The sequence below is a fragment of the Mastigoproctus giganteus genome, chromosome 5 (genome assembly GCF_048544385.1).
Source record: "Mastigoproctus giganteus isolate SK-2022 chromosome 5, ASM4854438v1, whole genome shotgun sequence".
NCBI lineage: Eukaryota > Metazoa > Arthropoda > Arachnida > Uropygi > Thelyphonidae > Mastigoproctus > Mastigoproctus giganteus.
Window position 1 is genome coordinate 3,360,423 of NC_143579.1, and position 24,409 is coordinate 3,384,831.

Consider the following 24,409-nt stretch of genomic DNA (forward strand, 5'->3'; position numbering starts at 1 on the left):
TGAACTCCATCCACAACTTTGTCTCTTCTCTTAAACTGCAAATTGATTAGCTCTCATCTAATTATTGTAGTTTATTATTATTATGTGTTTTATTATTTTTCTATTCTCTAACTAATTAATTTATTATTTATTTTACCAGTAACTTAACTTAATGCAATCCTCTTTTGTACATACGATTTTAATTTTAAATCTATATCAATCCTGTTGGATTGATATAGATTTAAAATTTATCTTCCTGTTGGATTTTATATTTTTGTTATCAATTGTGTTCATTGTTCTGCTCTCAGATACACTTAATGGTTACCTGTTGTGTATCTTGTTGTTAATAAAATAAAATAAAAATAAGAGGATGAGATTTTAAAGTGGAGTGTGCAATAAAGGATTCCATTCCTACAAAAATAATTTCACTGACACAATCTGAGCAAACATTGACATCAGAAGTTTTGAAACAGTAATCCAACCAAGGAAAAGAAGAAAAGAAGTCTCGCAGGTCATCCCATTTTGCATTCTTGTAATGCCAAACAACACGAGGTTGGGAATAGCCATGAGATAAAGGTTCCATTGGAGAAGGGACAATAACCAAGTTGTGATCTGAGGTGCCTAAAGGACCACTCACTTCGATTGTGTACTTAGAAGGGTTGTTTGTGAGAAAAAGATCAAGTGTATATTGGCTGTATGATTAGGATTGTCCGGTATTCTTGTAGGTAAATGAACAATCTGTGCTAGGTCATTAGTAATTAATAATGCAAAAGCCTCTCGACCTGCTGGGTCGGTGTGACTAGAAAACGGAAGCCAGCTGGAGTTGTGAACATTAAAATCACCAAGGAAAATTACCTCACTGTTAGGAAAGCTGGACTGGAGAAAGTCAAGTTGCAAAGAGAGGAAGTCAAAAAGCTCCAAGTGATTAGTGGAGTTGGGAGAACGGTAGAGACAACAGATGAATTTGACACAATGAGGTAGAGAGATTAAGTCAGAGAACATCGAAAAAGAGGAGATTTCAAATTACCAAATCTCTGATACAGAATATAGGAACGGACATATGCATAAGTACCACCTTTGAGGCGAAAGGAATCATACAGTGAATAATTTGGTAACTAAGATGAGCAGTGGTTGAATCGACCAGTAACTGAGATACTCTCTGAAAAAGTACATGGGATTTGGCAGACTGTAAGTGGAAATGGACATCGTTGAGATTAGAACTGAGACCATGTATATTTGTCAAATGGACTAGGATCACGTATATTTGTGAAATTAACTAGGTATCAATTATGACTGTGACAGAGGGTTAAAAAAAAGTCACAAACCACTTTTTATAATAGTCTTAGAACTTTCTGATCAGACCTCATACATACACACTAATTCCTCACTCCCATGTTTATTGTACAATATAAATGATTCCAATACACCTTTTAACGATATCACCAATCTGAATGGTAGTGTGCTCAATCACTGATATTTTCCTATTACCGCATAGGAAAATCAGAATTAAAAATTTCATTAACGTACTCTGCATGCAATTGAAAGCATTTCAGTAAACTTTATTCCACTTACCTAACAAAATCAGCCCATTTCTCAATAATTTCCTTGGGTTTCATGTTAACGTTGATGATGCCAACATATGAAGGCTACAGATTAAAATGAACAAATATACATATATAAAACCAAACAACACAAATAAATTAAATAACATAAAAGCATAACAGAGTATTATTTTAACTAACACTGATTTTTATTTTAAATTTAAAATAAGGCAGTTGTCACAGGTGTAAATTTTGGGATTAGTACTAATGCTTCTACTAAACAATAGATATACTGGCTGTCCTGTATGTGCAGGCAATGATGCACTAGCAGAGACTATATAACATTCAGAAAACTGCGAACTTATCAAATTTTTCATTTGATAGGTGCACAGTTGTAAGAAATTGAACAGCAGCACATACAGTTATTCAGTTTCTCACAGTAGAGTTGCTCTAGCAGAAATTCACTGGCATACATAAAAGATACAAACTGACAACTGTATATCATTGCCCATGAGTGTACAAATGAGCAAATCGTTTACAATAAAGGATAAAAAACTCTAGTGGATGGCCCTGCTAGGGCAAGCTCACACGTCTGTCACAGGACACACACCAGAGTGAATCAGTGTATGACTATGATGTGGTGTGATGGAGCTGTATCAATCATCATTCACAACAGATTCCAGTAGAGGAAGATAGCATAAATGGGTTCTCATCCCATGTGCCTTGAGCAGAAATGCACAATCTCCCTTACCAATGTTTTGGTATCAAATGAAAGGAAATTCCTTCTTGACTCATGAAGCGACTGTGGATGAGACATTTTGAACTGGCGAGCAAGCACCACAACATGCAGTGAAAACATGAGTCATCACCACATGTAGAAAAAATATGTCAACTCAAATGAATTAACTATTTCACATGAAAATTACAGACAAATCCCTAATGTTGATTTGTGATATGGCATTTTATTATATGACAATGTGCAATGACCGCAGACAACACAACCAATCAGAAACTACACCCAGAAATAACTGATCATTCTATATACAGTCCACACTTGTTACCCTGCAATTTTCATGTTTTTGGAAAGCTGAAAAAAAATAATCTGGAAGGCTGAAAAAAATAATCTCATCAATTTCACAGTGACTATGACTGAAGGAAGCAGTTAAACAATGGTGCCAACAGTAACCAAAAGATTTATAAGTGGGATATAAAAAATCTAACATGCAGATGGGATAATTGCATAAACTGTGGAGAACTTTTGAAAAACAAATCCCAGTTATTGGTAAAAAAAAAAAAAAAATTATTTTTCATTTGATACCTTTGTAAAATGAAACCCAATTTGCAACACAAAATTTATTATTAAAGATTAAAAATTAATTATCTTCATTTTGAAATGAAGATGATTAATTAAGAAGCAGGACAAAGTTTGTTATCTACTGAAGGAGAATTGGGTCTCACTGCTTCAACAGTGAATACTATTTTAAATGACAGTGCGATATGCGCACACTGTCAAAGGATCTATGCACTTAAGAACGACAGTGATCACAAAACAGTGTTCAGATGCTATATCGAAGATGGAACAGCTATTAATAATATGGAAAATCAGATTCAGAAGTGAGTGCCCCTGAGTCTAATGACCATTCAAGCAAAAGCAACAAATATTGATAAAGATATTAACAATAAGTACGGCGAATCCCAACCCAAATTCGTGGCAAGCAACGGGTGGTTTAATAGGTTCAAGCATCATGATGGTTTCCACAATGTTAAAGTATGCAGTGAAGTCACCAGTGTAGATTCAGCAGCTGCAGGGAAATTTTGCGATGTGTTGGAAAAAATTACTGATGAAGGTGGCTATTCAACGCAGCATATTTTTAACGTTGAAGAGATTGGAAAAAAATGCTGAATCAAACATACATTGCCAAAGAGGAAAATACAAGTTTCCAAGGTTTCAAGGTGTCAAAAGATAGGGCCACGCTCTTGCTTGCGGCTAATGCAGCTGGATATTACTGATTAAAACCACTGCTTGTGTACCATTCTGGAAATCCTCGTGCATTTAAGCGCATCAATAAAGCCACCCTACCCGTGCATTTCCAATCGAACCAGAGAGCATGGATAAAAATATCTCTCTTTGGGGACTGGTTGAAATGCTGCTTCATTCCCGAGGTTGAAAAATATTGTAAAGACAACGACATTCCTTTCAAGTTTTTCCTTCTATTAAATAATGCTCCTGGACACCCTACGCATCTAGGTGATTTCAATTTGAACGTGAGAGTCATAGTTCTACCACCAAACACGACTTCACTCATCCAACCTATGGATCAAGGTGTTATTTCAAATTTAAAAGCATACTATTTATGTACATTTGCTCAGGCATTGTCTGCAGTAGACGATGAGAAAAATTTTGGAAATCTTACAACGTTTACCACGCCATCTTAACTCAGCTTTGTCATCACTGACTTAATAATTTTAAAAATTAGTAGTATCAGCAGGAAAATAAAGGAGAACACAGTACAGTCATTAGCATCAGTAGAGACATATGATGCAAGAAAGCAAGCTTATACAGCATCAGCCAAAAAAAAAAAATTTCCCATCTCACACATCCATTCGCTCCAAATGCTGCTTGGAATTTATTTAAGCTCTCAACTTCTATAATGACAGATGGAAGTTTCTTCCAGCAATCAACCACCCGCTGGTTAAAGGCAAATTCCAATACAACTGTCTTTCCTGAATTTGAACTTATGTCCCCTCAGGCGATTAATCTGGGCAAGAGGAAGAATCCCATCAGCATTCAGCATGCTCAAACCATTCAAGGCCTTTTATGCACTTCAGATCACCTCGCAGGTGCCTAATCTCCAGATACTGTAATTTGTAAAACTTAAGCCTTTCTTTGTAAGAGCAACCCTTTGTTCCATTCACTAATCTTGTTGCCCTTCTCTGTACTCGTTCCAGCAGCTCTACATCCTTCCTAAAATGTGGCCTCCAGACCTGTATACAATACTCAAGGTGTGGCCTAACCATTTCCTTATATAAGGGGATAATCACATCCTTTTCCCTAGTAGAAAAATTCCTGTATATCATTGACAAAACACCATGAGCTACCCTTGCAGACAGTCTACCCAGCTCAGAAAACCTCATATCTGACTGCACAATTACTCTCAGGTCCTTTTCATTCTCTACCACCCTCTCAGTTTAGTACCACACAGATGATACTTTACTCTGGGATTACAACTACCAATATACACCACTGAGCCAAAACATTATGACCAGCGAGTTGTTATGCAAATCGAAGCAACTGCAGGTGAGCTATGGCATGTACGCAGGTCAAAACATGGTAAAAAAAAAAACACCTGATACTGAGCTCCGTTAATCAGTGTTACAATTGTTCTTCAGATGGAAAAGGCAGCAGACTTCAGCAAGTTTGACAAAGGCTGAATTGTAATGGCCAGATGACTGGGTCAGAGCATAACTGAAATGGCACAGCTGGTGGAGTGCTCACTGTCAGCTGTGATTATTACCTACCTAAAGTGGTCTGAAGAGGGAGAACCCATGAATCGTCGGGGAGGTGTTGGACGACCACGGCTCATTGATGCAAGAGGTGAGCGAAGGCTCTCCCAGATGGTATTTGGCAACAGAAGGGAGACTAGTGCAACTCGCCAGTAATTGGAATGCTGGTGACAGGAGTAATGTGTCACAACATACAGTATATCGAACCATGCTGAAAATGGGGTTGCATAGCCACAAGCTGCTCCCAGTGCCCATGCAAACCACTGTTCACTGGCGACAGCGCCTACAATGGGCACGCGAGCATCAAAACTAGACCATGAATTACTGAAAGAAGGTCGTCTGGTCCGATGAATCACATTTCCTGTTGCACCATCTGGACTGCTGGGTACGTGTGTGTCGTTCATCTGGGGAAGTGATGCACATGGATGCACTATGCGACGAGAACAAGCCGGTGGCAGCAGTGTAATGCTTTGGACGATGTTCTGCTGGAATACCCTGGGTCCCGTCATCCATGTGCCAGGCACTCTGATGTCTACCACCTACCTAAACATCATTGCTGACCAGGTACATCCTTCATGGCAACGGCCTTCCCCTCTGGCAGTGCCCTCTTTCAGCAGGATAATGCGCCATGCCACACCGACCGGATTGTACGAGACTGGTTCGTGGAAAATGAGGAAGACTTCCAGGTATTGCCCCGGCCTCCAAATTCCCCAGACATAAATCCCATCGAGCATCTGTGGGTTCTGTTGGAATAGCAACTCCCATCTGCGGCATCTCAACTACACACCTTATAGGAGTAAAAGGATCCGCTGGTTACATGTTGGTACCATATACCGACATAACATTTAGAAATCTCGTAGTGTCAATGTCTTGGCAGGTACGAGCTGTTTTGGCTGCACGGAGAGGATCAACATCATATTACGTATGTGGGCATTGAGCATGCTCAATGCCGATGGGATTCTTCCCCTTGCTCAGAATAATCACCGGAGAGGGCATAAATTCAAATTGAGGAAAGACATTTGTAGGATAGATGTGCGGAAATTTGCCTTTAGCCAGTGGGTAGTTGGTTGGTGGAACAGACTTCCATCCCTTGTTGCGGAAGTTGATAGCCTAAATACATTTTAGGCACAGCTGGACAGGTATTTTGAATGAACGGAGGGTTGAAATGGGAGAGGTTTTTTTTTTTTTGGCTGATGCTGCATAAGCTTGCTTTCTTGCATCATATGCCTCTACTAATGCTAATGTTTTGGCTCATCGGTTTATGCAGTGCTTTACATTTGTCAATGTTCAACTTCAGTTGCTATCTCAGCGTCTGCTTAACTTTTCTGGATCTTGTTGCAGTAGCATACTGTCATTAACAACCTTGCCAACCTTCTTGTCTTCTGCAAACTTAGACATTAAGTCTGATATTCCATCATCAATATCATTAATAAATACAGAAAACAACAATGGACCCAACACTGAACCCTGTGGGATTCCACTAATAACATTAGTCCACGAAGAGTAGTGACCATTGAATACCACTCTCTGTCTTTTCCCACTCAACCATCCCTTTATCCACAGCAGCAATTTGCCTCCAATGCCACAATTCTCCAATTTGTGCAGCAGTCTTCCATGTGCAACAGAATCAAAAGCCTATCTAAGATCCAAGTATATATATAAATTATTCTTTGCATCCAGCTTTGATCCCATGATAATATCCAATCAAATTGGGCAGACAAGACTTTCCCTTAAGAAACTCATGCTGTGCTTCTTTAACCAGTGCCTCCATTAATTTCCCTGGAACCGAAGTTAAATTAACAGGTCCATAATTACTTGTGCCAACCTTTGATCCTCCTTTATGAATTGGGGTCACATTTGCACATCTCCAGTCCATGAGTACTTCCCCAGAGTCAGGGGAAGTTCTCATGATTATGGCTAAGGGTTTGCTTACTTCCTTTGCTGCCGCCTCCATTAATATAACTGAATAGATCCTATCCACCACAGGTGCTTTTCTTATGTTTATCTTCAACAATTTCTCCTCCACTTTGCTCTGAGTTATTACAAAATCATTTAGCTCACTGCCAGAGGTTAATACACCTCTGGCATCACCCCATAAATAACTCCTCATGTGTAAATGTAGATGCAAAATACATTCAGTTTATTAGCTACCTGAGTAGGATCATCAACAACTGAACCATAGATATCAAGTGGACCAATCTGATTCATCCCTTTCCTTCTAGAGTTTACATAAGTAAAGAACTCTTTGCTGTCTTTCTTTGCATCCTTTGCCAAAGATTTCTTGTAATCTGCTTTTGCCTGCCTAACCTCATTTGTAACTTGGCTACAGACCAGCTTATATCTATCATAGGCTTCTGTGTCACCGGTTAATTTATATGTATCCCATGCATTTTTCTTCTCTGCCACATTGTCTAATTAGGACGGTGGCGCTGACCAAGTATTGGAAGGCTGCATGAACTCAGTGTTCCGTATAGTTTAGTATTTTAGTGGCTTTTATTTGCTCAAATTGGATTTATTTTGTATCTATCAAGATCTCCTGGTGTCGGTGAGTCAACAGACGTTTATTCCACACTGAATTTCTAAGGCGTTGAAAAGATATGAGAGTTTTTATTTCCTTGTTACATGTCGCTCGTTCCGGCGATCTGCAACATGGAAACGCCATATAGGTTCGGCCGTTAATTAACATTGGTAGTTGCTAAAGTTAATCTGTGCTCTTTGTAACAATTTCTACTAGATTAAACCTTACTAAGATGACCATACTTGAACTCCGTTCCAACTATATACGGTTTTAGTAATGCTAGAGTTACTTATTTTGGCTTTATGGGTGATTGAATTAGTGACTAAAATAATTATGTTACCTGGAGGCAGCCATTGCTTCTTCCTCGACGAATGAAAACAGCCTTTGTTGTTGTATGGTCACGTGACCCTAAGGCCTCAACCTGATTGGTGGAACTTGCCCAACTGAAGGGAGCCAACATTCTCAAGCCTGAATATAGTATCGTCTGTATTACTTGAATATAGTTGTTCATAATAATTCTTTTATAAATGAGGATAATTAAAATCCATAATGCAGCTATAGATACCATTAAAATCTAAAAAAAAAAAAAAAAAAAAAAATCTTAAGCTCAACTAAACTCAAGAACCATTAATATAAAATGGAATCGGACCATCAAAATTAATTCTTGGATGATATCCCACCATTACTTTCCTCTGCACAGACTGTTGCTGGAAGTGATAATGTGACCAAAGTGACTGCTTCCACTCGTAAAGAACCGACAATGGAAATCCCTAGCCTAGAACGCAAAAACTTACCCACACCCTTGGAGAAGGCATTGTCTCAGCCTTCAGTGGATCTTAGTTCCTTTGCCCTAGGAGATTCTGTTTCTGACCAGTCTCAATCCAACCTAACACTAGGAGTACATATGGAGCAAGTTTTCTCCTTAAGAACTGGCCTCTCTACCATTCTTTCTGAAGGGAGCAGGCTAACAAAACAAGTAACCACTGAAATACAAGACATCTGGTCTGCTATGGAGCAGATACTAATCAATGTGATCATGGAGAACGAACGCCTTAAAACCAAGCTGGATGAAAAAGAATTCCAGCTGAATAAAATACAAAAGAATTACATAACGCCTAAGGATTCTCATCCTGGTTTCTCTCAGGCATCTTTAACATATGCTCAAACCACGCAGCTATACACTCCGACTCAGACAGCAAGATCAATAGCGGGTAAACGTACACAGCAGCAACACGTAATTCTGATTAAGGCGCAGGAGGGCAGCACCTGTGCTACAAGTGAGGAGGTAAAACAAGAGATTAAAGCTAAATTAACCTCAGACATAAAGGATGTCAAGGTTAAATATATGTGGAAAATTCAGGCAAACGGGGTATTAATTGAAACTGCGACCCCTCAAGATCTTGAAAAGATCAAAAACTGTGTCAAATTACAAGAGTGTGGGTTAAAACCTGAATTGCCCAGAAAGTTGGGCCCAACTATTGCGATTTATGATGTTCACAAAGACTCCAAGACTGAGGATATAATAGAAGATATCTATGAGAAAAATTTAAAAGATTATGATTTTACACTTGAGGATGTAAAAGAGCAAATTAAGCCTCGATTTCCAACAAAGCCAAAACCTAATAAGTCCAACATAAATTGGATTTTAGAAGTCACTGGAACGATTCGCAAGATTCTATTGTCTGCTCGTAGAATTTATCTAGGGTGGACATCTCACACGGTTAAGGATTAGCATTAGTAGAGGCATATGATGCAAGAAAGCAAGCTTATTCAGCATCAGCCAAAAAAAAAAAAAAAACCCCACTCCCATTTCACCCCTCCGTTCGTTCGAAATACCTGTCCAGTTGAGCTTTAAATTTGTTTAGGCTATCAACATCAACAACAAGTGATGGAAGTCGGTTCCACCAACCAACCACCCGCTGGCCAAAGGCAAATTTCCGCACATCTATCCGACATCCGTCCTTCCTCAATTTGAATTTATGCTATCTGAGGTGATTATTCTGAGAAAGATGAAGAATCCCATTGGCATTGAGCATGCTCAAACCATTCAAAGCCTTATACACCTCTATCAGATCACCTCGCCGGTGCCTAGTCTCCAGACTCTGTAATTTGCAAAACTTAAGCCTTTCTTCGTAAGAGCAACCCTTTGTTCCATTTACTAATCTTGTTGCCCTTCTCTGTACCCGTTCCAGCAGCTCTACAGCCTTCTTGAAATGAGGCCTCCAGACCTGTATACAGTACTCAAGATGTGGCCTAACCATTGCCTTATACAAGGGAATAATCACCTCCTTATCCCTGCTAGAAAAATTCCTGTATATCATTGACAAGACACCATGCGCTACTCTTGCAGCTCGTCTGCACTACTCAGAGAACTTCATATCTGCCTGCACAATTACCCCCAGGTCCTTTTCATTCTCCACCACTGTCAGTGTAGTACCGCAGAGTTGATACATTGCTCTGGGGTTACTGTTACCCATATGTAGTACTTTACATTTGTCAATGTTAAACTTCATTTGCCACCTCTCAGCCCATCTGTTCAACCTTTCCAGATCCTGTTGCAGCAGCATAGCGTCAGTAGTGTCCTGAACGACCCTGCCAACCTTTGTATCATCTGCAAACTTAGACATTAAACTTGATATCCCATCATCAATATCATTCATAAACACCGAAAACAACAATGGACCCAACACTGAACCTTGAGGAACTCCACTAATAACATTAGTCCACGTTGAGCAGTGTCCATTGATTACCACTCTCTGTCTTCTGCCACTCAACCATCCCCTTATCCATAGCAGCAATTTGCCTCCAATGCCACACTGCTCCAATTTGTGCAGCAGTCTACCATGTGCAACAGTATCAAAAGCCTTTCTAAGATCCAAATATATAATATCAAAGTTATTCCCTGCATCCAGTTCTTTTGTGACTACATCATAGTATCCAATCAAATTGGTCAGGCAAGACTTGCCCTTAACAAAACCATGCTGCGTCTGAGCTATAACTGAATTCTTGTCTAGATGATCCTGCAGTGCTTCTTTAACCAGTGCCTCCATTAATTTACCTGGAACAGAAGTTAAACTAACAGGTCTATAATTACTTGTGTCAGCCTTTGATCCTCCTTTGTGAATTGGGGTTACATTTGCACATCTCCAGTCTATGGGTACCTCCCCTGAGTCCAAAGAAGCTCTCATAATTATGGCTAGGGGTTTGCATACTTCCTTTGCTGCCTCCTTTAATATAACTGGATAGATCCCATCCACCCCAGGTGCCTTTTTTATGTTTATCCTCAACAATCTCTCCTCCACTTTCCTCTCAGTTATTACAAAATCATCCAGCTCACTGCCAATGTTTACTTTACCTACATCATTCTCCTTCCTGAATAACTCCTCATGCGTGAATGTAGATGCAAAATACTCGTTTAGATTGTTAGCCACCTGAGCAGGATCCTCAACTGTTGAACCATCAATATCCAGTGGACCAATCTGATTCATCCCTTTCCTTCTCGAGTTCAAGTATGTAAAGAACTCCTTTCTGTTTTTCTTTGCATCCTTTGCCAAGGATTTTTCGTAGTCTGCCTTTGCCTGCCTAATCTCCTTTGTGACTTGGTTACAGACCAACTTATATCTATCATAGGCTTCCATGTCACCCATTAATTTGTATGTATCCCATGCATTTTTCTTCTCTGCCACATGTCTCATTAGTCCATCTGACAACCATTTAGGCCTAAACCTTGAACAATATTTCTTAGTTGGTATGTATAGCCACCAAGATTAGTTCCTTGAATGCTTCCCATTTTGAGTTTGCTGTTGGTAACATCATCAGTTGGTCCCACTGTATAGAATTTAAATACTGTCTCAGACCATCATAGTCGCCTTTACGAAAACAAAAACTCTTCCCTTTACCTCTGATGGTAGTTACCTCCTTGAGTAAATCCCACTTCAACACACTGTGATCACTGCCACCTAGTGGTTCATTTATCTGCAGGTTCTTAATGCATGAAGAATCACTACTGATAATCAGATCAAGAGTATTGCTCCCTCTTGTTGCCTCACGAACATGCTGATGTAGAAAACAATCATCCAATAAATCCACAAAAGCCTTGCTAGTGTGCGAGTGACCAACCCACAAATTCCAGTCAATATCTGGGAAATTAAAATCCCCCATTATAAGACTCTCTGATATACTGGCCCACTCTATTTCCCTGTACAATATATTATTATACTCATCAGAGTCATTAGGCCTATAGCACACTCCTACTCTCAATTTTGATTTCCCTATGCTTATGTCACACCAAACTGACTCGACACTGCCCTGTCCATCGATGTCAACGGGCTTCACTTCCTTTGACTTTATGTGTTTCTTAATTAATAGCATAACCCCTCGTCCCCTCCTGTCCTGTCTATCCTTTCTATATACATTGTATTCCCCAAATTCCAGTTCCGCATTACTTATATCTGTGTGACACCACGTCTCTGATATCCCAACAATATCTGCCTTTGATGTTTTGAGCAATACCTCAAATTCATCAAATTTATTTACCAAACTCCTAGCATTGGTGTACACGCAGGTATACATGCACCTGTTTCTATTCTTAGCTACCCTAACACAACCCATGTGTTTACTTGTAACGCAATGACTACCAGCAGTCTCTGAAATATCCTGCATCTTGTTTTTCAGACTTCTGCTCATTTGAATAGAAGCAGTGCAAGAATCACTTCCACCTCTGCCAGTGGCTACTGTTAATCTATTAGTCCTTGTATCCCCCCCAACTAGCAGTTTTCCGACCCACCTAACTGCCTCGACAGCATCAGCAAAAATTCTTGCACCCTTTCTATTTAAGTGTATCCCATCCCTGTAGAAGCTATCTCTCCTGTTAACAAGTACAGTCCAGGCTGAAAAAAATTCTACCCCTTGAGCCTTGCACAATCCCTCCAGGGCCGAACTGATCGACAAGGCTCTCATCATATACTCCCTCCTATCGTGTCTGGGCAGAATTGCAGACACTTTCAAGTTCAACCCTAATTCACGGCTTTTTTTTCAACAGTGACCTGTACTTGCTAAGTAATTCCGCCGGTCTCCTACTCTTAATATCATTAGTGCCATCGTGTACAACTATATCACCTTTTGTGCCCTTAAAAGATGATATCCGCTCTACAACGTCATCAACCTTTGCCCCTGGCAGACATACCCTGGTCCTATTCCACCTATCCTTTTTTACAAAGCATGTTCCCCGTTTCCCTGACAATAGAGTCACCATAGATTATACCATAGACAATAGATTATACCATAGTTCCCAGGTGCTATAAATGCCTGGGATATGGCCACTCAATAAGATCATGTCATCAAGAAGCACAAACATGTGGGCACTGTGGTCTAATCGGTCACAACTTTATAGATTGCCCAAATAAGGAGAAACCAGCTGAATGTCCAAACTGTAAGAAGCGAAAGAAAAACTGCACCCACTCCTTCAGAGATCCCAAATGCCAAGAGTACTTAAAAGCCATAGATGCTGTTCGTTCAAAGACATTCTATGGATAGAAACACAACATCAGGTATTAACTCTAGTAGCATTAGCATTAGTAGAGGCATTTGATGCAAGAAAGCAAGCTTATGCAGCATCAGCCAAAAAAAAAAAAAAAAAAAAAAACCACTTCCACTTCACCCCTCTGTTCGTTCAAAATACCTGTCCAGCTGAGCCTTAAACTTATTTAGGCTATCAACCTCCACCACAAGCGATGGAAGTCTGTTCCACCAACCAACCACCCGCTGGCTAAAGGCAAATTTTCGCACGTCTATCCTACATCTGTCTTTCCTCAATTTGAATTTATGCCCTCTCAGGTGATTTTTCTAAGCTAGAGGAAGAATCCCATCAGCATTGAGCATGCTTAAACCATTCAAGGCTTTATACACCTCTATCAGATCACCTCGCTGGTGCCTAGTCTCCAGACACTGTAATTTGCAAAACTTAAGCCTTTCTTCGTAAGAGCACCGTTTTGTTCCATTCACTAATCTTGTTGCCCTTCTCTGTACTCGTTCCAGCAGCTCTACATCCTTCTTGAAATGAGGCCTCCAGACCTGTATACAGTACTCTAGGTGTGGCCTGACCATCGCCTTATACAATGGAATAATCACCTCCTTATCCCTGCTGGAAAAATTCCTGTATATCATTGACAATACTCCATGAGCTACTCTTGCAGCCCGTCTGCACTGCTCAGAGAACTTCATATCTGCCTGCACAACCACCCCCAAGTCCCTTTCATTCTCTACCACTGTCAGTGTTGTACCACAGAGTTGATACGTTGCTCTGGGGTTGCTGTTTCCCATGTGTAGTACTTTACATTTGTCAATGTTAAACTTCATTTGCCACCTCTCAGCCCATCTGCTCAACCTTTCCAGATCCTGTTGCAGTTGCACTAATAACATCAGTCCACGATGAGCAGTGTCCATTGATTACCACTCTCTGTCTTCTCCCCCTCAACCACCCCTTTATCCACAGCAGCAATTTGCCTCCAATGTCACACTGCTCCAATTTGTGTAGCAGTCTTCCATGTGCAACAGTATCAAAAGCCTTTCTAAGATCCAAGTATATAATATCAAAGTTATTCCCTGCATCCAGTTCTTTTGTGACTGCATCATAGTATCCAATCAAGTTGGTCAGGCAAGACTTCCCCTTAACAAAACCATGCTGTGTCTGAGCTATAACTGAAGTCTTGTCTAAATGATCCTGCAGTGCTTCTTTAACCAGTGCCTCAATTAATTTTCCTGGAACAGAAGTTAAGCTCACAGGTCTATAATTACTTGTGTCAGCCTTTGATCCTCCTTTGTGAATTGGGGTCACATTTGCACATTTCCAATCTATGGGTACCTTCCCTGAGTCCAAGGAAGCTCTCATAATTATGGCTAAGGGTTTGCTTACTTCCTTTGCTGCCTCCTTTAATATAACTGGATAGATCCCATCCACCCCCAGGTGCCTTTCTTGTGTTTATCTTCAACAGTTTCTCCTCCACTTTACTCCCAGTTATTTCAAGATTCTGTAGCTTACTGCTAGAGTTGAATACACCTCTGGCATTCCCCTCGCCGAATAACTCCTCATGTGTGAATGTCGATGCAAAATATTCATTTAGTTTGTTAGCTACCTGAGCAGGATCATCAACACTTGACCCATCAATATCAAGTGGACCAATCTGATTCATCCCCTTCCTTCTAGAGTTTACATAAGTAAAGAACTCTTTGCTGTTTTTCTTTGCATCCCTTGCCAAGGATTTCTCGTAATCTGCCTTCGCCCGCCTAACCTCCTTTGTAACTTGGTTGCATATCAACTTGTATCTATCATAGGCTTCTGTGTCATGTGTTAATTTGTATGTATCCCATGCATTTTTCTTCTCTGCCATATGCCTCATTAGTTCATCTGACATCCATTTTGGCCTAAACCTTGAACAATATTTCTTAGTTGGTATGTAAAGCCTAGTAGCTTCCAAGATAAGCTCTTTGAATGCTTTCCATTTTGAATTTGCTGTTGGTAACATCATCAGTTGGTCCCACTGTATAGAATTTAAATACTGTGTCAGTCCATCGTAGTCGCCTTTACGGAAGCAATAACCCTTCCCTTTACCCCTAATGGTAGTTACCTCTTTCAGTAAATCCCACTTCAGCACACTGTGATCACTGCCACCTAGTGGTTCATTTATCTGCAGATTCTTAATGCATGAAGAATCACTGCTGATAATCAAATCAAGAGTATTACTCCCTCTAGTTGCCTCCCGAACATGCTGATGTAGAAAACAATCATCCAATAAATCCACAAAAGCCCTGCTAGTGTGTGAGTAACCAGCCCCCAAATTCCAGTCAATATCTGGGAAATTAAAATCTCCCATTATAAGACACCCTGATTTACTGGCCCACTCTATTTCCCTGTACAGTTCCTTATTATACTCATCAGAGTCATTAGGCCTATAGCACACTCCTACTCTCAATTTTGATCTCCCAATGTTTATGTCACACCAAACTGACTGCACACTGCACTGTCCAGCGATGTCGACTGGCTTCACTTCCTTGGTTTTTATGTGTTTCTTAACTAATAGCATAACACCTCCCCCCCTTCCTATCCTGTCTATCCTTTCTGTAGACGTTGTACTCCCCAAATTGCAGTTCCGCATCCCTTATATCTGTGTGACACCACGTCTCTGATATCCCAACAATATCTGCCTTTGATGTTTTGAGCAATACCTCAAATTCATCAAATTTATTTACTAAACTCCTAGCATTGGTGTACACGCAAGTATACCTGCACCTGTTTCTATTCTTAGCTACCCTAACACAACCCATGTGTTTACTTGTACCGCAATGGCTCCCAGCAGTCTCTGAAATACCATGCATCTTGTTTTTCAGGCTTCTGCTCATTCTAATAGAAGCAGTGCAAGAATCTCTTTCACCTCTGCCAGTGGCTACTGTCAATCTATTGGTCTTTGTCTCCCCCCAAGCTAGCAGTTTTCTGACCCACCTAACACTGCCTCGATAGCATCAGCAAATATTCTTGCACCCTTTCTATTTAAGTGTATCCCATCCCTGTAGAAGCAATCTCTCCTGTTAACAAGTACAGTCCAGACTGAAAAAAATTCTACCCCTTGAGCCTTGCACAATCTTTCCAGGGCCGAATTGATCGACAAGGCTCTCATCAAATACTCCCTCCTATCGTGTCTGGGCAGAATTGCAGATACTTTCAAATTCAAAAAGTACTTCACAATCAACAGAAATCAGGTTTTTGCAGCTAAATTGCCAACGATCCATTGCAGTTACAAATGACTTAACAAAAGTGTCGCAAGAACATTTTATTCAGGTTATGGCTCTTCAAGAGACCTATTCACATAAGGGCCTTCTAAAGGGTTTTCCCATTCACTATAGATTAGTACAATCCAATCCAGCTACGGTTAGAACTGGTGGAAATACCCGATTTCGGATCTGGGCTGCAATTGTCATCTTAGATCCAAGTCTTACAGTTACAAGAATTCCCAGTCTCTGCTCCACCCATGCTGTCTGTGTGTGTTTAGCGGGCCAGTCTGGCCAAGTCTATGCTATCTCATTATACTGTCAATGCTCCCAATACAGAGACTCTATACAACCATTTGTGGACTACCTGGATATGACACTTAATATTCTGCGTGGGAAGAACGTTATTGTGATGATGGATGCAAATGCTGAGTCTACTCTGTGGAGTGCTGCAACTACAAATGAAAAGGGTGAATTAATGGAAGACCTAATCTTATCTCACCGCTTAACTATATTAAACACCCCTGGCCATCCACCAATGTGTGTGACACCTATGGGTTCTTCTCACATCGACATCACTCTCACATCTTCTGCTATTAGTCTGAGACTTTCCAACTGGAAGTTGCACACTAGTTGGTCTACCAGCGATCATAACATCATGACGTTTCAACTTAACTGTGATCATAGGCGATCCAGATTTGATCCTACCGACATACCAAGATTTCACACAAAGAAAGCAAAGTGGGATAAATTTGATTCCTCACTTAAAGACTCCTTTACACAAGACCAAATAGAAAAATTGACCACTCTCACTGCAGATGAACAGGCACGAGTAGTTCAAAACATAATTATTACTGCTTGTAGACAGTCCATGAGATATAGGAAAAGGAAGCCCTACCATGTGCCATGGTGGTCCTCAGAATTGACACAATTAAAATCATTGAAGAAAAGGCAAGAAGAGATTTCCAGAAAGCGAAGAGAGACAGATCTCGTCCCACTTTGGAGGTTGTACTTTTGCAAAACAGATATAAACAAGCCCGTAGAAACTATCACCAGGAAATCTACAAGAGGAAAAAAGCTTCATGGGAGCAACTAGTGAGCACCCAGGGAAACAGTTCTCCCTGGGGGCTCGTCTATAGATTAATAAACAATAAAATTCCAACTGGTGAAGTGTTTGCAGCGGTTACGACTACTGATGATCAAGAAACCATATCTTGGGTACCCACTATGAACAGGATCCTAGATGTTATTACATATCAAGAAGAAGAAGAATGTACGGATCCAAAACAGATAGACATCAGAGTGAAAAACGCTAGTTACTTGGGCTCGCCTGTTGAACCCTCTTTTACCTTTGAGGAGATTGATATTGCTATCCAGTCTATGCGTTCGGGCAAATGTCCTGGACTTGATGGCATTGAAGTGGAAGTGCTCAAGCGCGTATGGAAAACGGTTCCTGTAGTTATTGCAACATTATTCAACTCGTGTCTTAATCAAGGTATTTTCCCTGCAATTTGGAAAGTTGCTAACTTAAAAATTCTTCTCAAAAATCCAAAGAAGCCAGAATCTGATCCACTGTCATATAGACCTATTGCCTTGCTCCCAGTTATGGGCAAGGCTCTTGAAAAAGTTATTGCGAGTCGACTTCTGACTACTTATGTTATGAAAGGACTCTCTTTGCCTGTACAGTTCGGTTTTACAAAGGGTAGAGGAATCGAAGATGCCATTGCTTCTCTTTTAGAAATACAGCGGGAAACCACGACTAAATATCTGCTCGGTCTCTTTGTGGACTTTGTGGACTTTTTCAAAGGGGCCTTTGACACTCTTTGGTGGCAAAGTACCCTGGAGAGGTTCTGGGAGGCCGAAGTGTCTTCACCTATATACCGGTTGCTGATGAGCTACTTTTCGCAGCGCTCGCTAGTTATTAAGAGTGGTTCCATTCAAGTGTCAAGAAAAGTTACCAGAGGATGTCCACAGGGGTCTATTCTTGGGCCCCTGTGCTGGAACTTAGTGTTCGACTCCTGGTTAAATAAACATTTTGATGCAACAACCATGATCTCATATGCAGACGACCTAACCATCATGGTTCAAGGAAACTCCAGGAAGTCTCTCGAAGATGTTGCCAACCGGGTACTGCAAGAGCTGTCTGTGTGGTCTGACGAGCATAAACTCCAGATATCTACAAGTAAAACGTCCCAGATGTTGCTTAAAGGCAGGTTAGACAGAGGCCGTCCCCCTCAAATAAAATATAAAGGAGAAGCTATTAAATACAGCTCAACCACAAAATACTTGGGAATTATTCTGGATGATGGTTTGAGTTTTATACCCCATGCAAAATACATTAAAGAAAAATGCAAGCCATTATTATCTAGATTGAGACAAGTAACACGACAAGAGTGGGACCTTAAAGGTCACTCACTGAGATTGTATTATAACTGTATATTCCTGCCCATTATCACATATGGTGCTGGTGCCTGGGGTTATAGGGCAACCAAGTGTGCCATTGTCAAACAGCTATTACAAGCACAGCGTGCCGCCCTTCTTATGTTATCCAGAGCTTGTAGGACAATTTCTACTGCAGCTTTACAACTCCTGACAGGAAGGATGCCAATACAATATGAGGTCCAGTATAGATATTTGAGATACCACCTGAAAAAGGCACATCCTACTTCTCTTGATAACGTGGAACTTGACCTGAATGTTCCAATAACAACAGAAAAGGAAAGATTGCGCACTATTTATGTAAATAAGTGGCAGGCTGAGTATCGGAGACAGGAAAGGTGACAAGAGAGTATTTGCCGAATGTAAGGGAATTCAGGAAAAGGGAACTATTGTGGTTTGCTCCTGGACTATATGGAACATACCTTTTGTCAGGTCACGGCAGCCTCAATAGCAAGCTGTATAAACTTGGACTGTCTCCTTCCCCTCTTTGTCTCTGTGGAGGTGAAGAGGATGCAGATCACATCCTCTTGGAGTGTCACTATTATACCGACTTACGGAATGAACTACAACTCATTACTGGTTCTTATGACAGGGAGAATAAGCCTTCTCTGATCCAATCACAAGATGCATTTGAAGCTTTTAACTTATTTGCAACACGAGAATTTAAGCGACGAGAGGAAACGAGAGCTGCTGCCCTGAGATAGCCTGAACCCGGATCATGAGAAAGACTTGAACAACGACTGAAATTATCTCTGAAGACTTGAACAAGGACTGCATTATTTCTGAAGACTTGATCAAAGACTGATATTATTTTTGAAGACTTTCAGACTTTCACAAGAACTGCTAACCAGAAAGAATTCATTAATATAAAATATTTCAATATTTCAAAGAAGCTTCAACTGCTACTTCCTGCATTTTGTCTCACGATCTTGAGGTGATACATCGGGATGGAAATTAAATCCTTATTGATTGGAATGACGAACCTACTGTGTTAGAAATCGTAAATAGTGTTTATAGTATGTCGTTTGACTCTACTTCTAGTGTATTTCTAGTGCTTCAGCTGTGCCATGCCATTGAATACCTATCTAACAATGAAATTAAGCGATTGCTGCAACTACCGAACCTTCTCCTGGTCCGTTGTAGAGTTCTGATATGCCTTTGTTCTAACAGGATTTCCTATCAAACGATGGGAGTGCCAAAGAAATCTTCAACGTTGAAAGAGCTTCCCTTGAAGCTGAAGGATCTATTGAGGATGCGCCTCGACATCTCCTAATCCTGCTCACAGGATAGGAACTGCTAATCCTAAATTAGGATAGGATTGGACCGCGACATGTGGCTACTACAAAGGCTGAAAATTGCCTCCACCTTTTTTTTTTTTCTCTCACTTTTATCTTTTCTCAATTTCTCTTAACTTCCTTTTATTACGGCGGGTCCCTTCTCTGACCCCCCCGCTGCACTTCTTTACTTCTGCACCACCCTAACTTTTCCAGCTATTCTTATTTATTTTTATTTTATTATTTTTGTTTTGTTTTATTTTATTATTATTATTTTATTTATTTATTTTTTTTATTTATTTATTTTTTTTATTTATTTATTTTTTTTTTATTATTATTATTATTTTTTTTATTTTATTTTATTTTATTTATTATTTTTTTTATTATTATTATTTTTTTTTTTTTCCGAACTTTGCCTATCCTGGAACTTTGTTCCAGTGTAGACTAGCATGAAGGTAGTAGATCCTGGCCGCCTCCACGTGGCGGGGATGGGGGGTGGAAAGCTGTGACCAGGTGTTGCTGCTTCCCACTTGCTAAGAGCCAGGTACCGGCCGACTACATAACAACAGAACACATCATAACATTTACACACCCAACACACTACATACAAATGGCCGGTTCTGGCGTGAGCCTCAAAACAAGAAGTAGTAGCGGCTAATGGGGGGAAACCCTGGGGTCCGCCACAACAACACATGAATATCCCCTGAATATCCCCTGTCTAATTAGTTCATCTGACATCCATTTAGGCCTAAATCTTGAACAATATTTCTTAGCTGGTATGAAAATCCTAGTTGCTTCCAAGATTAATTATTTGAATGCTTCCATTTTGAATTTGAATTTGCTGTTGGTAACATCATCAGTTGGTCCCAGTGCATAGAATTTAAATACTGTCTCAGACCACCATAGTCACCTTTATGAAAGCAAAAACCCTTTATCCCTGATGGTAGTTGCTTCTGAGTAAATCCCACTTCAGCACACTGTGATCACTGCCACCAATTGGTTCCTTTATCTGTAGATTCTTAATGCATGAAGAATCACTACTGATAATCAGATCAAAAGTATTACTCGCTCTATTTGCCTCCCGAACATGCTGCTGTAGAAAACAATCATCCAATAAATCCACAAAAGCCTTGCTATTGTGTGAGTGACCAAACTCACAAGTTCCAGTCAATATCTGTGAAATTAAAATCCCCCATTATCCAATTTACTGGCTAACTATTTCTCTGTTCAGTTGATTATTATACTCAGAGTCATTTGGCCTATAACACACTCCTACTTTCAATTTTGCTTTCAAAGTGCTTATGTCACACCAAACTGACTTGACACTGCACTGTCCACCCATGTGTACCGGCTGAACTTCCTTAGATTTTGTGTTTCTGAACTAATAGTATAATCCCTCCTCTCTTCCTATCCTGTCTATCCTTTCTGTACACAGTGTATTCCCCAAATTCCAGTTCTGCATTCTTTATACCTGTGTGACACCACGTCTCTGATATTCCAACAATATCTGCCTTTGAGGTTATGACCAACACCTCATATTCATGAAATTTGTTTACCAAACTCCTAGCATTGGTGTACACACAAGTATACATTCACTTGTTCTTATTCTTAGCTACCCTAACACAGTCCATGTATTTACTTGTTCCGCAATGACTGCCAGCAGTCTCTGAAAACCCCCGCACTTTGTTTTCTAGCCTGCTGCTCATTCCACCCCCCAATTTGTGCAGGGGTTATGGTTTATATGACATAATGAGGGTTCCGTACCTGTACACAAAAAGAAAAAATGTGAAGAAAAATTAAATTGAAAAAAATTGTTTTCATTTGGTAAGAAAAAAATTAGAAACATGTCCATAAAATTAATCCTGCTTATACTTACCTCTAGATGTTTAATCTAAATTCATTGCTTCTTAGTCGCTATTTGCCTGTAATAAACTTGCAACAGTATTTGGCACTTTTTGAAAAAAAATTAGCTAAAATTGTTTGCTTAGAAGCACACTGTTTTTCTCTATAAATTTCTTCATAAGGAACTAAAGTTAATGATAACATTCTGTGAAAATTTAAACTCCTCTCCAAATTATGATCCATATCCAGAGCTTTTGGCTAAGCTAATTTGCAAGTCTTAAAAACTCAGCTAGTCTTTTCGCGGTCAAATTTTTGTGTACATCTTATTCGTTTTTGTTATCTTCTTCACATTGTGAAAAAATATCATCCACGTATAATGTTCTCTATGAGATTCAAGGACTTCTGTGATATCTGCTGGTTCCAGTTCCTCAAATCCCTCTCCGCTAATCATTTTGCCAAGTCTCACAATCTAAACTACTTCCAACATTTCGACCGTGGCCTCTTAGTGCAGCTTTGTGGCCACAGCTTTCTTCACTCTGCATTCATTGTTGAGTTCTTAACTTCATTCCGTGTGAATTCAATATTTTTTACAGCATCAAGAATGTTATAATTCTGCCAATAATCTCAAATTGAAAGACTGCCTATTCCATCAATAGATCTTAGGTAATAAAGTTTAAAGAAAGCTGTAACACTTATTCCATTGGCTGAATTAACAAACTTGTATTCGCTGGAAGAAAGGTTGTTGTTGTTGTTATTTGGTTTTTAGGAGCATTATCAACTAAGGCCATACTGCTCCAGGGCTATGCGGTTGTCATTCCCTGATCTTTCCGCATCCTCTGTATTTGGTAGTCATGGACTCAAACCCCGGTCTAATCAAGAAGCGTGTGCTATGCACTGCTGCTCCTGCCCACCTGGCTACGGAGCCGCCGGAAGAAAGGCAACTTTCACATTTGGGTGCAGATCAAACAAATGTAAAGGATGACTGGGTGCACTGTCAAGAATGGGCAAGATTTTGAATGCTATGTTCTTCTTCAGGCAATAACTTTTTGTTTTGATGCAAAAACAATTTAAAAACCAATCCTCGAAGATTTTAACTATCATTCAGGCTTTTCTGCTCGATTTCCAATGAACTGGTAAGGAGCTTTTCTCCTTTAAAATCAAGAGGATTGATGTATAAATTAGAAGAGGCTTGCACTTAAAGTCACCCTCTGCATTGCCACATAACAAAAGTTTTAACCTATCTTTTGCAGCTTTGAAACCTGGGACAGTTTTCTCTTCTTTTTAAATGAATGTTCGGCTTGGCATACACTTCCAAAATAAGCCAGTCTCATCAGCATTAACATCCGACTTGCAAGATAGCCCACAGTCACAATAACATCCTTTAAAGTTTACAGATACAAAGAAGCAGCTTCTGTATCTGCATTGGCTGCTTCGCCCATTAATTTAGATTGTGAAGACTGACTTTTTTCAAAATTTTCAAACCAACCCTTACTGGCCTGAAAGAAGTCTGCAATGGATGGATCGGCTTCTTCTTCTTCTTGTAAGCGATTAAAAATTTGCAGAAAAATTTGGCGCGAATAATATCTGAACTAAGAGGCATTCTCTTTTGATTAAGATCTTCTATCCAGAAGAAAGTAAATTTTTCATTTTTCTCTATTAACGGATTTCTCACTTTGCAGTGCTTTTTGTAGCCAATGATGTGGAACAGATAACTGAACTTTTAATTTTCTCAGCATTTTCCCTAATTCGTCGAATGCTAGATTCATTTATGCTATATTTCTTGGCCAATGTCACAACGTTTTCGCCATTTTCTAACTCCTTAACAATTTTTAATTTTTCTTCTAAATTTAAAATTTTTTTGTTGTAGCTTTCTTCATTTTAAGCATTAATTAAACACATGCTTTATATAGACAAGAAATATTAAATCAGCAAAAGCAATGCTTGCTGATTAATACCGACAGCTGAGGAATTCTGAGGGATTTTACGTTATTATGGTGAAATGTTTCTCCTTCAATGAAATCTTCAATCATGTAAAAAACAAATAAATTTTCAAAGTCTGCTCTTCATTCCTATTTTTGAAGCTTTGTAAACAAAAATTGCACAAGGAGTGAAACTCGCTGCATGTAAAATTTTGGTAGTAAATACCTGCCCACACAATAGCAAAACCATGCAAATCAAGGGATGACTGTACTCTCACCCCTTCTAATAATTTGATCAATCCTTTAAATTCATTCAAGCTACTCAACACCATGAAAGCAGGAAGAAGTTGATTCTATTATCAGTTGAAAACAAATTTACATACATATATTCTGCAACATCAGCTTTAGGTTTACTCATTTAAAGAGCCTTAAACACCTCAGTCAGATCCCTTTACAGATACTTAATTTGAGTTGCTACAATTTGCAGAACTGAAGTCTTCCTTTGTCCCCTTGACTAATCTTATTGCTCTTCTCTGCAACCAATTCAACACATCCTCCTAAAATGAGGCTCTCACGCCTGTATGCAATATCCAAAATGTAGCTTAACCATTGCCTTATACAATGGGATAA

The 24,409-nt window shown here is 39.7% G+C and overlaps 1 protein-coding gene across 1 annotated transcript in view; it reads right to left on the reverse strand.

Annotated features, from left to right (window-relative positions):
• Positions 1-24,409, reverse strand: part of LOC150085132 (branched-chain alpha-ketoacid dehydrogenase kinase-like) — a 275,984-nt gene that overhangs the window by 71,909 nt on the left and 179,666 nt on the right. The window contains exon 8 of the mRNA XM_090373887.1: positions 1,552-1,625. Coding sequence (XP_090230013.1) covers positions 1,552-1,625 — 74 coding nt within the window. The remainder of the gene's footprint in view (positions 1-1,551; positions 1,626-24,409) is intronic.